Source organism: Ceratotherium simum, chromosome 6 (assembly GCF_057802395.1).
Source record: "Ceratotherium simum simum isolate JZ-2026a chromosome 6, ASM5780239v1, whole genome shotgun sequence".
In the NCBI taxonomy this organism is placed as follows: Eukaryota; Metazoa; Chordata; class Mammalia; order Perissodactyla; family Rhinocerotidae; genus Ceratotherium; species Ceratotherium simum.
Genome location: NC_141905.1, coordinates 9,018,160 through 9,034,169, shown reverse-complemented (window position 1 = coordinate 9,034,169; position 16,010 = coordinate 9,018,160). Strand labels below are relative to the sequence as shown.

General features: G+C 39.1%; 1 protein-coding gene across 2 annotated transcripts in view; it reads left to right on the top strand.

Moving 5' to 3' along the window:
• Positions 1-4,471: 4,471 nt before the first annotated feature.
• MSMB (microseminoprotein beta) overlaps positions 4,472-16,010 on the top strand; it is a 78,662-nt gene continuing 67,123 nt past the window's right edge. Inside the window, exon 1 of one of the 2 annotated variants that reach the window (XM_087431839.1) lies at positions 4,472-4,618. In XM_087431839.1, coding sequence (XP_087287965.1) covers positions 4,509-4,618 — 110 coding nt within the window. In that variant the 5' untranslated portion in view covers positions 4,472-4,508. The remainder of the gene's footprint in view (positions 4,619-16,010) is intronic. The other variant, XM_087431840.1, reaches the window with a different exon arrangement.

Here is a 16,010-nt window from a genome sequence, read left to right as displayed (position 1 = left end):
ATCTATAGATTGCTTTAGGAAGTATGGACATCTTAACTATGTTAATTCTTCCAATCCAAGAGCACGGAATATCTTTCCGTTTCTTTGTGTCTTCTTCAGTTTCTTTCAGCAATGTTTTATAGTTTTCCTTGTACAGCTCTTTCACCTCTTTGGTTTAGTTTATTCCTAGGTATTTTATTCTTTTTGTTGCAATTGTAAATGGGATGGTATTCTTAATTTCTCTTTCTGCTACTTCGTTGTTAGTGTACAGAAATGCAACTGATTTTTGTATGTTGATTTTGTATCCTGCAACTTTACCATATTCGTTTATTACTTCTAAAAGTTTTCTGGTGGATTCTTTAGGGTTTTCTATGTATAAAATCATGTAATCTGCAAATAGTGACAGTTTCACTTCTTCCTTTCCAATTTGGATCCCTTTTATTTCTTTCTCTTGCCTGATTGCTCTGGCTAGGACTTCCAGTACTATGTTAAATAGGAGTGGTGACAGTAGGCATCCTTGTCTGGTTCCTGTTCTTAGAGGGATAGCTTTCAGTTTTTCACCATTGAGGATGATATTAGCTGTGAGTTTCTCATATATGGTCTTTATTATGCTGAGGTACTTTCCTTCTATACCCATTTTATTCAGAGTTTTTATCATAAATGGATGCTGTATCTTGTCAAATGCTTTCTCTACATCTGTTGAGATGATCATGTGATTTTTATTCTTCATTTTATTAATGTGGTGTATCACGTTGATTGATTTGCAAATGTTAAACCATCCCTGCATAGCTGGAATAAATCCCACTTGATCATGGTGTATAATCTTTTTAATGTATCGTTGTATGTGATTTGCTAGTATTTTGTTGAGGATTTTTGCATCAATGTTCATCAGTGATATTGGCCTGTAATTTTCTTTTTTTGTGTTGTCTTTATCTGGTTTTGGTATCAGGGTAATGGCGGCTTCGTAGAATGAGTTAGGGAGCTTCCCCTCCTCCTCAATTTTTTGGAAGACTTTGAGAAGGATAGGTATTAAGTCTTCTTTGAATGTTTGGTAGAATTCACCAGGGAAGCCATCTGGTCCAGGACTTTTATTTTTGGGGAGGTTTTTGATTACTGTTTTGATCTCCTTACTGGTGATTGGTCTATTCAAATTCTCTACTTCTTCTTGATCCAGTTTTGGAAGGTTGTATGATTCTAAGAATTTATCCATTTCTTCCAGATTGTCGAATTTCTTGGCATATAGCTTTTCATAGTATTCTCTTATAATCTTTTGTATTTCTGAGGTGTCTGTTGTAATTTCTCCTCTTTCATTTCTGATTTTACTTATTTGTGCCTTCTCTCTTTTTTTCTTGGTGAGTCTAGCTAAAGGTTTGTCAATTTTGTTTATCTTTTCAAAGATCCAGCTCTTGGTTTTATTAATTTTTTCTATTTTTTTTTTTGGTCTCTATTTCATTTATTTCTGCTCTGATTTTTATTATTTCCCTTCTTCTACTGATTTAGGGCTTTCCTTGTTCTTCTTTTTCCAGTTCCTTTAGGTTCATTGTTAGATTGTTTATTTGAGATTTTTCTTGTTTGTTGAGATAGGCCTGTATTGCTATAAACTTCCCTCTGAGAACCACTTTTGCTGTATCCCATAAATTGTGGCATGTCGTATTTTCATTTTCATTTGTCTCCAGGTATTTTTTGATTTCTTCTTTGACCCAGTTGTTGTTCAGTAGCATTTTGTTTAATCTCCACGTATTTGTGGCTTTTCTGATTTTCTTCCTATAGTTGATTTCTAGTTTCATACCGTTGTGGTCAGAAAAGATGCTTGGTATTATTTCAATCTTCTTAAATTTATGGAGACTTGTTTTGTGGCCTAATATGTGATCAATCCTGGAGAATGTTCCATGTGCATTTGAAAAGAACATGTATTCTTCGGTTTTTGGATGGAATGCTCTGTATATATCTACTAGGTCCATCTGTTCTAGTGTGTCATTTAAGGCCAATGTTTCCTTATTGATCTTCTGTTTGGATGATCTATCCATTGGTGTAAGTGGAGTGTTAAAGTCCCCTACTATTATTGTGTTACTGTCTATTTCTGTTTTTATGTCTGTTAATAATTGCTTTATATATTTAGGTGCACCTACATTGGGTGCATAGATATTTACAAGTGTTATATCCTCTTGTTGGATTGTTCCGTTGATCATTATGTAATGCCCTTCTTTGTCTCTTTTTACAGTTTTTGTTTGAAAGTCTATTTTGTCTGATATGAGTACTGCTACCCCAGCTTTCGTTTCATTGCCATTTGCATGGAGTATCTTTTTCCATCCCTTCACTTTCAGTTTGTGAGTGTCTTTAGGTCTGAAGTGTGTCTCTTGTATGCAGCATAAATATGGGTCTTGTTTTTTATCCAATCAGCCACCCTATGCCTTTTAATTGGAGCATTTAGTCCATTGACGTTTAAAGTAGCTATTCATAAGTATGTACTTACTGCCATTTTTTAACTTTTTTTTTTCTCAGTGTTTTAGTAGTCCTTCTCTGTTCCTTTCTTCTTCTATACAGAATTGACGGTCTCTTTAGTTTGACCTCTGTCTGAAAGCTCTACTCTTTAACTCCCCTCCTTCCTCCTTTTATGTTTTTGATATCATATCTAACCTCTTTTTTGTGCATTTGTATCCATTACCCTCTTATCATGGAAATAGATAATTTTTCCTATTTGTGGTCTTCTCTTTTCCCCTTAAATCAGTCCCTTTCACATTTCTTGTAGCACCAGTTTCTTGGTGACAAACTCCTTTAGTTTTTGCTTGTCTGGGAAATTTTTGATCTCTCCTTCCATTTTGATTGATAACCTTGCCGGGTAGAGTATTCTTGGCTGTAAGTTTTTTCCTTTAATCACTTTAAATATATCATGCCACTCTCTTCTAGCCTGTAAGGTTTCTGCTGAGAAGTCAGCTAATAGCCTTATGGGGTTTCCTTTGTATGTAACTTGACTTTCTCTTGCGGCTTTTAGGAGTCTCTCTTTATCTTTAATTCTGGGCATTTTGACTATGATGTGTCTTGGTGTGGGCCTCTTCGGGTTTATCTTGTTTGGGGCTCTCTGTGCTTCCTGTACCTGGATGTCTGTTGCCTTCCTTAGGTTAGGGTAGTTTTCATCTATTATTTCTTGAAATAGATTCTCTGCCCCTTTGTCTCTCTCTTCTCCTTCTGGGACACCTATAACACGGATGTTAGTGTGCTTGATGTTGTCCCAGAGATCCCTTAGACTGTCCTCACTCTTTTTAGTTCTTTTCTCTTTTACCTGTTCAGCTTGGGTAATTTCTTCTAGTCTTTCTTCCAGCTCACAGATCCGTTCTTCTGTATCCTCTACTCTGCTTTTGAGTCCCTCTAGTGAATTTTTCATTTCCAATGTTGTATTCTTCATTTCTGATTGGTTCTTTTTTATATCTTCCATTTCTTTGTTGACATTCTCACTGAGTCCATCTATTCTTCTCCCCAGATCAGTGAGCATCCTTAACGCTCTTTGTTTGAACTCTCTGTCAGGTAGGTTGCTCATTTCTGTTTCACTTAGTTCCTTTTCTGGGGTTTTGTCCTGTTCCCTTACTTGGAATGTATTCCTTTGCCTCCTCATTTTGCCTCTTTCCCTGTGCTTGTGTCTACGTACTAGGTAGGTCAGCTACGTTTCCTGCTCTTGGATAGGTGATCTTATGTAAGTGATTGCTTAGGAGGCCTCCAATGTGCTTCCCTCAGTTCTCAACGTTCCAGGGTGACCCCTATGTGGGCTACGTGTGTCCTTCTGTTGTGGCCTGTTTGCTCTCCCTGTAGGCGCCCAGGGAGGCCGAGTTATGCTCCTGGCCAGCTGTTGTAATGTTTGGCTGCTTGTAGTTGTTGCGGGCCCTTCAGTGCCTTTATCAGGTGTAGGGAGCCCCAGCATAGTTGGCTGCAAGTTCTAATAGCACATTTGTGTTGCAGTATTTCTTTTAAGTGAGTAGGCCCACAGCATGGCAGGTTGTTAGGCTCAGGGCCTTACAAATGCTATAAGCCTCCAGCCTTTAGGTCTCTTGTCAGCTCTCTGAGGATTGCAGCTGGGTGGTGCTGGCCTCAGGCACAGGAGCACCCAATTGTTTCAGGCTTTGGAAGGTGGGGCAAACCCCCTGTGTGGGTCTTTGAGAAGCACAAGTCTTCTGCAGCTGACAAGCCCTGCCGCCCACAGGTCCACACACACAGTCAACACAGTCCTGCCCCGTGTGTGCGCCCCGACCTCCCGAAGGGGACCCAGTCTCTCCACAGCGGGTGCCCCACACACTCCACCACCGCCCCATACTCTCCACCTGCTCCTTGTGCACGCTCTGCCCCACTGAAGTGGGCTCAGTTGCCAGGCTGCAGAGAATCCAGTCACCAATCTATGCAGGCCCACAAGTTGCCTGAGGGCTAGTTGCTGGGTGGGGCCAGTCTCTAGGGTGGGCTGCCTGCCCTGGCTGAGCTGGATTAAATCGGTGCTCTAGCGGGTGGGGCAGATCCTGGGCTAGCAGGCCCCAAGGAGAACTCCAATGGCGTCTGTGTCAGCAAGCCCACACCAGGCCACAACAATGGTCGCCACCAATGTCCCAGTCCCTGGACAGGTCTCACCTCTCACCGAGATGCACTCATGGCCTATCAGGTGAGTCTCTTTTCACCAAAGCACTGTGCACCTTTCTTTCTGGTGATTTTAGGTTGCTTTCTGAAACGGGTGAGTTTGCGTGTGTGCCCTTTAAGAGCCGGTTTTACTTTCTTTGTGAACCAGCTTCTCTGGGGGAACTCCCCAATGTTTTAGTAGCAGGCAAAGTCAGATATTCTGCCACTCGTCTCGATTGTGCTGGGTCCACAAAATGCCCACAGCGGGGGCCCTCCCCGGCTTGGGGCCCACTCCTTCAGGGAGGCTGCGGACCTTTGGGCGGCTCCCGGGCGGCCGTGAGGCGCTGTGGCTCACGAAGGCGGCGTTTTTCCTCTCCAGAAGGGAGTCTCTGCCTCTTCTAACTCAGTTAGGATTGTCTGTTGTTGCAGGAGTTCCTCTTATCCAGTTTTCAGTTCTGTCTCAGGGGTAATTTTTCCAGAAGTAGTTGTAAATTGGCTGTGTCCACCGGAGCAGGTGAGTTCAGAGTCTGCCTACGCCGCCATCTTGACTTCACCCTCTCTAAATCATTTTATATTTACAAAAAAGCTGTAAAAATAGTGCAAAGAATTCCCAATTATCCTTTACCCAGTTTCTTACATAAACATGTTTACATCTTACATAAACACAGTGTGATCAAAACCAGGAAATTCATATCAATGTATTACTATTATCTAACCCAAAGACCTTATTCACATTTCGTCACTTGTCCTTTTGGTCCTTTTATGGACCAAAGTTCCATCCAAGATTACGTAGGATCCTTTAATCTTGGACAATTCCTTTATCTTTCGTTTTCGTTCATGACCTTAACTCTTTGGAAGAATATCAGCCAATTCTTTTACAGGATTTCTCTCAATTTCAGTTTGTCTTTTTCCTCATGATTAAATTCAGGTTATGCATTTTTGGCAAGAATACAATGTGAAAAAAAACAAATACACAAGAATATTTAGGAACACACTGAAAAGGAAAAACTGAGGGGGACTAGGCTTACCAGATGTGAAAACGTACTCTAAAGCCTCTGTAACTAAAACAGCATAGTGTTGGTGCATGACTAGACAAGCAGACCAGTGGAATAGAATAAAAAGCCCCAAATAGACCCAAGCACATATGGAAACTTAGTGTACTGATGAAGGTGGCATCTCAAGCCACTGGGGCAAAAATGAACTTTTTAAAAAATGGTGCTGGAACAACTTGGTAGCCATTTGGAAAAAAAAAGTAGAACCATACCTAACATTTTACATAAAAATAAACTCCAACTGAAGTAGAGATCTAAATGTAAAAAATAAAACCATACAAGTACTAGCAGGAAACGTGAATGAATTCCTTTTTAACCTCAGTGTAGGGAAAGTCTAACTATGACTTGAAAGCCAGAGACAATAAAAGAAACAATTGATGAATTTGAATGCATAAAAATAAAACCCTTTCATGGTAAAAAATTAATAAACAAAGTAAAAGACAATTGACAAAGGAGGAGAAAATATTTGCAACACATATCACAGACAAATGGCTAATATCCCTAATATATAAAGAGCTCCTAAAGATCAAGTGGCAAAGGATCAAAAACTCAATAGTAAAAATGGAAAAAAAAAAGAAAAATGGCTCTTAACATATGAGAATATGTCCAAATATTCAAAATTAAAGAAAAGCACATTAAAACTGCACACATACTATTTCTTACCTATCCGAGTGGCAAAAATTAAAGAGCATGACAATGCATTATCTTAACAAGAGTGTGGGGGAAAGCCATTCTCATACATTATTGGGAATCAACCCAGAAGGGAAAACGACCCTTTTGAAGGAGACCTTGGCAATATCTATCAAAACTTTATACATATTTTTTGACCCAGCAATCCCAATTTGAGGAATTTACCCTGAAGATATACTTCTAACAATATGAAAAACATATGTACAAGGATGTTTATTGCAGTACTGTTTGTAATTGCAAAAGGTTGGAAACAACCTAAATGCCCACAGAGAAAGAGAAAAGCAGCCCCTGATATCCGGGAGCTGGCGTGGAACTGTCAGCTAGGTCTTGATGGTCTCCTGTTGAACATAAACAACTTCACAGAACATGAATGTCAGACAAGGCCACAGTGTGACTAGGATGGATCAAGACAAAACAAGACCACTTGTAATCCTATCTGAACATAGACTAATTCATGAACATTGTCCCAACTACAATGAGCAAACATCCCCCATCTGGTTAATATGAGTGATTGCTGCTGCTTTACTGCTTTACTTACCACTTACAGATTTGGCCTCGCTCTTCCCTCCTTCCAGACAGGATTTATTAAGAGACCCCATCATGGAGTTACCTCGCTTCCTAACAGAATCCTATACAGAACAAACCTCACTTAAATCCTCCCCCAAATCACCTAACACAAGCCCAAATCCCATAAGTCCTTTCTAACCGCCTCTTATAAGATGGCCCCATGGTTTCTATAGTGTTCATTCTCCCTTAATGCAATGATTAATAAACTGAACTTGTTCAACTATAGGTGTTTTCCTGGTGGTATTTGGCCAAAAGGAACGGACACTATACATGAGAGAGTAGTTGAATAAACAATGTACCAGGCAGCGTGTTCAGCATTTTACAAGATTCATCTCATTTAATCCTCATCAAGGTGGCATAGTCTGCAAGTGGCAGAGAATAGAGGTAAATCCAGACAATATAGCTCTACAGACCCACTACCACCACTACCTCTATTAGCTCCTGGTAACATACCCAAGACTTTTTCCGTTGTCATAGTTCATTTCTGCTTCCATTTCAGAAGCACAGACATTCCTTGTAGGTGCCTTAGAAATCATTTAACCCAGCTCCATTATTTCCTGTCCCTTTCCTGGTCATCCTGTTACTATCCCTACATGATTAAAATTGTCAACAAATGACAATCTTAGAGGAGCTTCCTGCCAGGGTATTTGTGAAGTCAACTCTATCAGGGGAGATCCCAGGCCCAGAACCCTAATCTTTGCTTCTCAAACTTTAACGTGCCCAGGCATCTCCCTGGATCTTGTTAAAATGCAGATTCTAATTCAGTAGATCTGAGGTGGGCCCTGAGACACTGCATTTATAACAAGTTCCCCAGTGATGCCCAGGCTTCTGGTACTAAAGAATTTTGGGATAACAGGCCAGGCTAAGAGTTTCCTGGTGAGCAGTACTGCTCTGTGGTGTCTACCTCGACAGCCAGTGTGTCTCTGCGTCATAGGGAAGTGACTAAGAACAAGCTGACTGTCTCAGGGGAGAGAGGCCAGGACTCTCTTCTGGAGGCCCATGGAGGCAGGGAACTGGGCCCCACAAGTTATGTAGTAGATCCTAGGTGGGGGTTGATGTATTTGGGGCCATCCTTCCTCGGTGGTAACGGGAAGAAAAGTGCTTAGGAAGCAGAAGCTGCCCTCTCTTGGAGTGCTGGCTTTAGAGAGGCCCAGACCTAGCAGGACTCCCCATGGTTTCCTGGCAGTCTCCTGGGCAATCAGACCACAGGGGAGAAGGTGAGGAGTCTGCCCAGAGACTGGCCCAGGCACCGATCCAATGCTGGCTCAGGGAACCAAGAATTAATGAGGATTACACACCAGCCACTTCCAGATTCTAACCAGTCAACCACTGCATTAGGGACTTCAAGGGAGGGAAAGAAATAGAAAGACAGAAAGAACCAGTGGTATAACACAGTAGTTAATACTGGAAGAATTAAATATTGTAAATTCCAAATGGATCCTACAGATTATAACTTACTACTGGGGTTTCAGACTACAGAAAAAGCTCTGAGGATGGTGGGGGTCAGAGAAAGGAAGAAAAGAAATACATTGGACTTTGTAGTGTGGAATTTGGATAATCAGAAAGGATTGTTGTTTTTGATGTTGTTGCCATGAGTATTTTACTTTTACAACAACGTCATTTTAGAAAGGCTCTAATTAAATTTTCCCAGTTTGCCAAACAGAAAGATTTCTAAGAGGTTGATTTGAAACAAAGGAGAATTGTTAAACAACAAAATGCATAAATCTGAGACTAATTAAGAGGAATGACATAAAGAGTCATTCTGGCGGTGTTTCCAACTTTTGACTGCTAAAATGAAGGTTCCTCCTTTTCTTGGTGTTATGCATAAGAGCTCAGAAAGTGGATAGCTCAAGGGAGGTCACAGAAGAGCTTTAATAGACTAGAGACTGTAGGGTTCATTGTGTCCCTGAAACCTTACCTAAAGGATAATTTTTTGAGTCTACTTACATAAAAGTAGGACTTGCCAGCAGATCCACACAGCTTCGTTTAGCAGGGTGCTAGGAACCTGCTTATTTAAGAGTGGACACCACTATCATTAGTCCACAGCCAGGTATGGTGGACCCCTTTCATCCCTTAAGATTCTGGCATCTGGTGAGTACTATGGGGTGGAAGGGAGGGAGAGGTCATAAATACTGTTGTGCAAGGACTGGTAAACTATTTGTGTCTACACAGCCCATTCCCTGAATGCCTAGCCAGCCTAGATTTGCAAATCTGCCATCTGTGCAAAGGCAAGCACATTCAGAAGAAAAAGAAACTGATCCTTAATCAGACTCATTCAACAAATAAAAGGCAAATAATTTCCTTGAAAATAAAATCAGACTTTACAAATAAGACCGAATTCCCTCCATATCCCCCACCCCAAATTCTCCCCTCAAGCCAACATACACCACTCACTCCACTCTTCATCTTATCTCATTTCCTCAGAGGCAATCTTAACTATGTGTTTGATGTTTAACCTTTCAGAGCTTTTTCTAGATGTTTGTGTACCTTTGTCTCTCTATAAAAAAATTATATATACATACAGTATTGATTTATGTGGGTATACACATATAAACTAATTCTGTGTGTTTCATTCTGCAAATATTTAAATATTCACAATATGCCTATCCATATTATCACAAATAAATCTAAATTACTCTTTTTAACTACTGCAAAGTATTCCGCAATATGAACATGCTGTGGTTTGTTTAGTCATTCTTCTTTGACGGACATTTAGACTGTTTCCAATATCTCACTGTTACAAGCAGTGCTGCTAGAATGTCCTTGACCACACTTCCTTGCACACCTATGCACATGTTTTAGTTTTAGTGGATATGTTATATTGCTCTCCAAATTGACTGTGCCAATATACACTCCCAATGGTGGGACATGAGGGTAACTATTTGCCCAACTTCCTTGCTAAGTTGTGCTATTACCAAAGTTAAAAATACTTGCCAATCTGACAATAGATGTTAGCTCAGGGCCGGTCTTCCTCAGCAAAAAGAGGAGGATTGGCACGGATGTTAGCTCAGGGCTGATCTTCCTCAATAAAAAAAAAAGAAAATACTTACCAATCTGATCAGCAAAAAATGGTATCTCAATGCCATTTTGTTTGTATTTCCTTGATAACTGGTGAAGTTGAGCATCTTTTTTTATGTTTAATCAGTGATTTTAATTTTCCTTGAATGGTATTTTCATATCAATTGCCCATTTTCTATTCAAGACTTTTTTCCTGTTGCACATTTATCATGAACACTCAACTGTTTAGACTTAACCTTATTATCTTACTTTGCATTTTATATTTACTATGCTCTCTTTTTGTTTCTTTTTTGTCCCCATTCTTTATTTCTGTAGGGTTGATTGAATTTTCTTTGTTCCATCTTTTTTCCTCTATTGCTTTGAAATTTATACATTCCATTGCTATTTTTCTAATGTTTACTCAATTTTTTATATCCATACATAAAGTTATACAAAATCTAAAAGTAATCAGTACATATAGATTCTTCCCAAACAGAACAAGAAATTTTCACTTCCGTTGCTGTTCCCTTCTCCCCAACTCACGTGTTGATAGCATCTAGAATTCTAGTTCTAAATTGTTATTTTAAACATTTTTGGCAATTAATACTAATTAAGTTTTAAACAATAGGATTGGCTGATGACTTAGATCTAAGATTGATTTTCTCATACTGCTTCTTCCTCTGGATTTCTTCCACTTTTTTCCATGTAGGTATTTATCTTAAGCAGTTCTTTCAGCAAGAATCTGTTGGTGGTAAACTTTCTTAAATTCCGAATGTTTAAAATATGGCTTTTTTTCACCTGTGCTTTTAAATGATACCCTATCTGGGTAGAGAATTCTAAAGGGACAGTTCTTTTCCAACAGCTCATTGAACGTATTGCCCCATTGTCTTCTTGTATATAGTGTTGCTACTAAAATTTACAGTGAAAATCTGATCCTTATTTCTTTGAAGTTAAACTATCTTTCTGCTTTGGTAACTTTTAGCATTTTTCTCTTTATTTTGATGTTCTGAAATTTCATAGCTTTCCTCACTTCTGGAGAACGTTTAGCCATTGATTAAATATTACCTTCTCCTTTCTCTCTATTCTCTCCCTCTGGAATTTCTACTACATGAAAGCTAGAATGTCTTTATCCATTCTTTATGTCTCTTAACTTTTTCATCTTTTTTCCTTTGTGCTGAATTCTGTAAGATTCTCTCAACTTCATCCCCAGCTTACTAATTCACACTTCAATGTGTCCATTCTGTTATTTAGCCTATCTTTTGAGTTTTTTTTTTCTTTTCAGCAATTTCGGCTTTAATTTTGAAGATCTCTAATTGGTTCTTTTTTCATAATTCTTTGGTTTTATTTTGCTTTATATTGCTGAAGATTTAAAAGGTATTTGTTTTAATGGATCTATTGATCATGTAGAAGATCTTCCATTTGCTCAGTTTGTAATTCTCTTTCATGGCAGTGGCATTTCTCAAACATCTAGCACTTCTTGATTGTACATTAATTTTCTGGTTTAGAATTCTCCCACCTGACTCTTGGGATTCAGCAGAATTCCCATGTGGGTGTAGACTTAGATTACTTGTGGTCTTGGCTGCTCCCGTGGCGTCTTATCAATTTCTCTCTTTTAGGGGTGCCTCATTGTTTGTTTCTGTACTCTCAAGCACTCCCCCTTCATGATCTCAAGCCCAGGTATGAAGTCAGTGGCTTATTTTCTATATCTGTACTATCATTTATAAAGATACAGCATTGGGGTGGGGGAGAGACTTTCAGACTATTTTTATTGCATCATCTTAAATCCCCAAATTACACTTTAAAAAAATCTCAGCAAAGCTTTTGTTCTTTACTCAGGAGAGTAGAGAATATCAGACACGGGCTCAGAGTAGGCATGCACGTGCACACACTATGGCATTTGAACTTGTTTTATAATGTATTGCAATAATATTTTAGTGTCAGTGCAGTAAATAATTCAATTTAATTTATAATAAGTCAATCTGGAATATCCCTGTTAAATTTACTTTGAATGTTAGTTTAAAAAAAAAAGGAATATTAACATCTAGAGGGAAGACCTAATAGGAGTAGCCGACAAAGGATTCTAAATCTCGTGATAATATGCTTGTTTTTGACATGAATGTTGTTGCTCAGCCCAACCTAAAATAAAATTCAGAGTCGATTCAGATGTCTGCCTCCTTGTCTCTCATTACAATATGCACAACAGGAATGAGAACTCTCTCCTCTGAGGCCTAGGTTTAACCCTCAAACCACAGGACAGATGTCAGTGGGAACTATCCTCTCTGCCTTGGCTGTAAATTTTGAGTCCTTTGGCAAAAGGCCAGAAGATGGAAACATGATACTGGGAAGAGAGATGCTCTTCTCTTTGTAATCCGGACTGACTCTACAGTTTTCTTCAATGAACTTTTTCTTTATTGAATGTAAGACAATATTTTAGGAATTTTTCTTTGTTGAATGTAGGAAATACAGGTCATTTTATGAATGCCTGTGCTTCTAAGCTTTGGAGAAGAGTCTTTAAAAAATTCTTTTAATTGAGATATAATTGACATATAACATCATATTAGTTTCAGGTGTACAAAATAATGATTTGATATTTGTATATATTGCAAAATGATCACCACAATAAGTCTAGTTAATGTTCATCACCATACATAGTTATAATTTTTTTCCTTATGATGAGAACTTTTAAGATTTACTCTCTTAGCAACTTTCAAACATACAATAATATTATTAATTATAATCACCATGCTGTACATTACATCTCCACGACTTATTTATTTTATACCTGGAAGTTTGTTCCTTTTGACCCCCTTCACCCTTGTCTCTTCATGCCACCTCCCCCTGCCTCTGGCAACCACCAATCTGTTCTCTGTATCTATGAGTTCATTTTGGGGGGGAAGTGTTGTTTGTTTGTTTGATTGATTTTGTTTTTGGATTTCACACATAAGTGAGATCGTATGATATTTGTCTTCCTGGAGAGGAATATCTATAGCCCATTCTGACACTATGGAGATAAAAATATCAGTACTTCTGTATTAATCTTTTTTGTTGTCTCTTGCTTCCCTTTATCTCTCTCTTGATCTCTGTATACTATACCATCTTCATCTCTTTTTCTTGTCTTCTCCTTTGCCATCTGGACCCAACTTCTCATTTCTTTGGTCTTTGTTTCTTTTCATTTTCTGGCCATATATGACCCAGAAAAAAATTATAAAAAATGATTTTTTGGGGCCTGCCCGGTGGCGTAGTAGTCAAGTTTGCACACTCTACTTCAGCCGCCTGGGGTTCATAGGTTTGGATCCCAGGCCTGGACTGACGCACCATTTGTTAAGCAAGGCTGTGGCAGTGTCCCGTATAAAGTAGAGGAAGATGGGCACAAATGTTAGCCCAGGGCAAATCTTCCTCAGCAAAAAGAGGAGGATTGGCAACAGATGTTAGCTCAGGGCTGATCTTCCTCACATACACACAAAAAAAGATTCACTGTTTTATTTAATGTAAATGTATTACCCTTGTTTTCATTGTCAAAGCCAACGAGTAAGAATTTTTACCATTCCATCACTGTAAAAACAAAAACCAAAAAATAAAATACCTGAGCCAGCCCTGGTGGTGTAGTGGTTAAAGTTCAGTGCTCTCACCACTTCGGCGGCCCAGGTTCAGTTCCTGGTCATGGAACCACACCACTCGTATGTCAGTAGCCATGCCTTGGCAGCAGCTCACATAGAAGAACTAGAAGGACTTACAACTAGAATATACAACTACGTACTGGGGCTTTGGGGAGGGAAGAAAAAAAACAACGACAACTCCTGCACTCTGCCAAAACTAACAGAATTCTTTTTTTAAAACTTTTTTATTGAATTTTAATATACTTAGGGAAAAGAGCACCTATTGTAGCTGTGCAGCTGAATTAATTTTCACAAATGGAACATAGTCATATAACCAGTACTCAGATCAAGAAACAGAATATTACCAACATCCCAGGAGCCCCCTTCTGTCCCCATCCAGTCTCTACCTTCCTCTCACCCAAGGGTAACCATCACCCAGACTTCTAACAGCACAGATTAATTCTATCTGTTTTTGTGCTTTGTATCAGTGGAATTAAATGTCCTAGTTTCCGTTCCCAGGAGCTGACCCTGAGACAAGGACTTTAGTGCAGGTGGTTTGTTGGGGAGATACAGGGAACACTGGGCAGGGAGTGAGGAAGGGGGACAGGGAAGGGAAGGCAGCAGCCAATAAAGGGCATGTTATGAATCAAGCTATCACAGTGGGTGACTGGAGCTTACTCCTGTAGGGAATCTCTGGGAAATGCTGCAAAACACACTCAGAATTATCTCACTCCAGAGTGGAGGAGAGGGAGCTGGGAGATTTATATACCCAATCATCACTTGTCCCTGTAATGTCCTTTTTCTGCTCCAACGTCCCACCCAAGATCTCACACTGCATTTAGCTGTTGTGTCTCTTTAGTGTCCTCTAATCTGGGATGGTTCCTCAGTCTTATCTTTTGTTTTTTTCTCCTTTCATGACCTTAATAATTTTGGAGAGTGCTGGCCAGTCATTTTGTAGAATGTTCCCTTTCTACAAAATTTGGGTTTGTCTGCATTACTCCCAATTTTAAGGTGAAGAAACTGAGGCACAGAGAGGGTAAATAACTTGCTCAAAGTCACACAACTCACAAGTAATAGCACCAGGGTTTGAATCCAGATCATCTGGCACTAGGGTGCTGACTCTTAACCACTAAGCTATGGTGAATTCTTAAACGATTTAACTGAACTATTTTATATTACAAAGTGGTAATAGCTGTTCTTATCTGGAAAAGAAATGTTATCACTTTTCATAGATTAGAAAAGTAGATTATTAAGTTGATAAATATTGATAAGTCGACAAGTATTTGTCAAGAAGGCAAACAGTGCACAATTGTGTAATAAGTACTTAGTGTACAGGGTAATCACGAGCCTTAGCCCTGGACTGCAGTAGTCTGCCATCCACTAAATGACCAAGTAGTCTAAATTCACAATGTGGCGTGGTTCATAATGCTGCAAAGTTGGTTTTTTTTAGAATCAAGTCTTAATATACCATAATAACTCACTATTTTAATAAAAAAATAACAATATGGTATGTGTAAAAATAAAAACTACATGAAAAAACTTCACTTATGGGGAGAACAAACCTTTCTGTGCCTCAGTTTTCTTATCTGAAAAAAGGATAATAGTGCTTGTTTCACCGTGTTATGTGTAATTAATGAGATAATACATGGAGAACATTTAGAAGTGCTTAGCATATAGAAACTCAGGAAGTGTGTGTCCTCAATGTAATAAAGGTCATATGTGAAAACCCCACAGCTAACATCATACTCAATGGAGAAAGACTGAAAGCTTTCCCCCTAAGATCAGGAACAAGACAAGGATGCCCACTCTTGCTACTTCTATTCAGTATAATACTAGAAGTTCTAGACAGAGCAATTAGGCAATAAAAAGAAATGAAAGGCATCCAATTGGAAAGGAAGATGTAAAATTATCTCTGTTTGCAGACGACATGATCGTATATATGTGATGGGGTTCAGGATACACTACCCCAAAATATGGCACCACGGCATATTGAAGCTGAAGGATTTTGCAAAAACAGTAGAAGCAGGAAGGTCACTCTGACCTTTACCCTCTCACCCTTCTTCCCTGAAACAGGCCACAAAACCCTTATGTGAGGTGCCCTCCCTGTACTCAGAGGAAAGGAACACCCTTATCTCCAAAGACAAAGGGATGCCAAAAAGAATCCTAACAAACAGGCCTTACTGTTTCCCCCAGTTAACTACAATTACTTCCTACTCCTTAACCCATCATATTCCTCCATGACTGTCCACTCTTCATCAAATCTAGCAAAAAAGTACATAGGTCAAACTATTTCTTTAGGTCTTCATTTCCTTATGAAGGCTCCCATGTCATGTAAAACTTACATAAAATAAATTTGTACACTTTTCTCCTGTTAATCTCTTTTTGTCAGTTTAATTTTCAGACCCAGCTAGGGATCCTAAGAGGGTCCAGGGAAAGCTTTTTCCTTCCGTATGGTAGAAAACCTTAAGAATTCCACAAAATAACTGCTAGAGTTAATAAACAAATTTAGCAAAGTGGCAGGACACAAAATGAACAC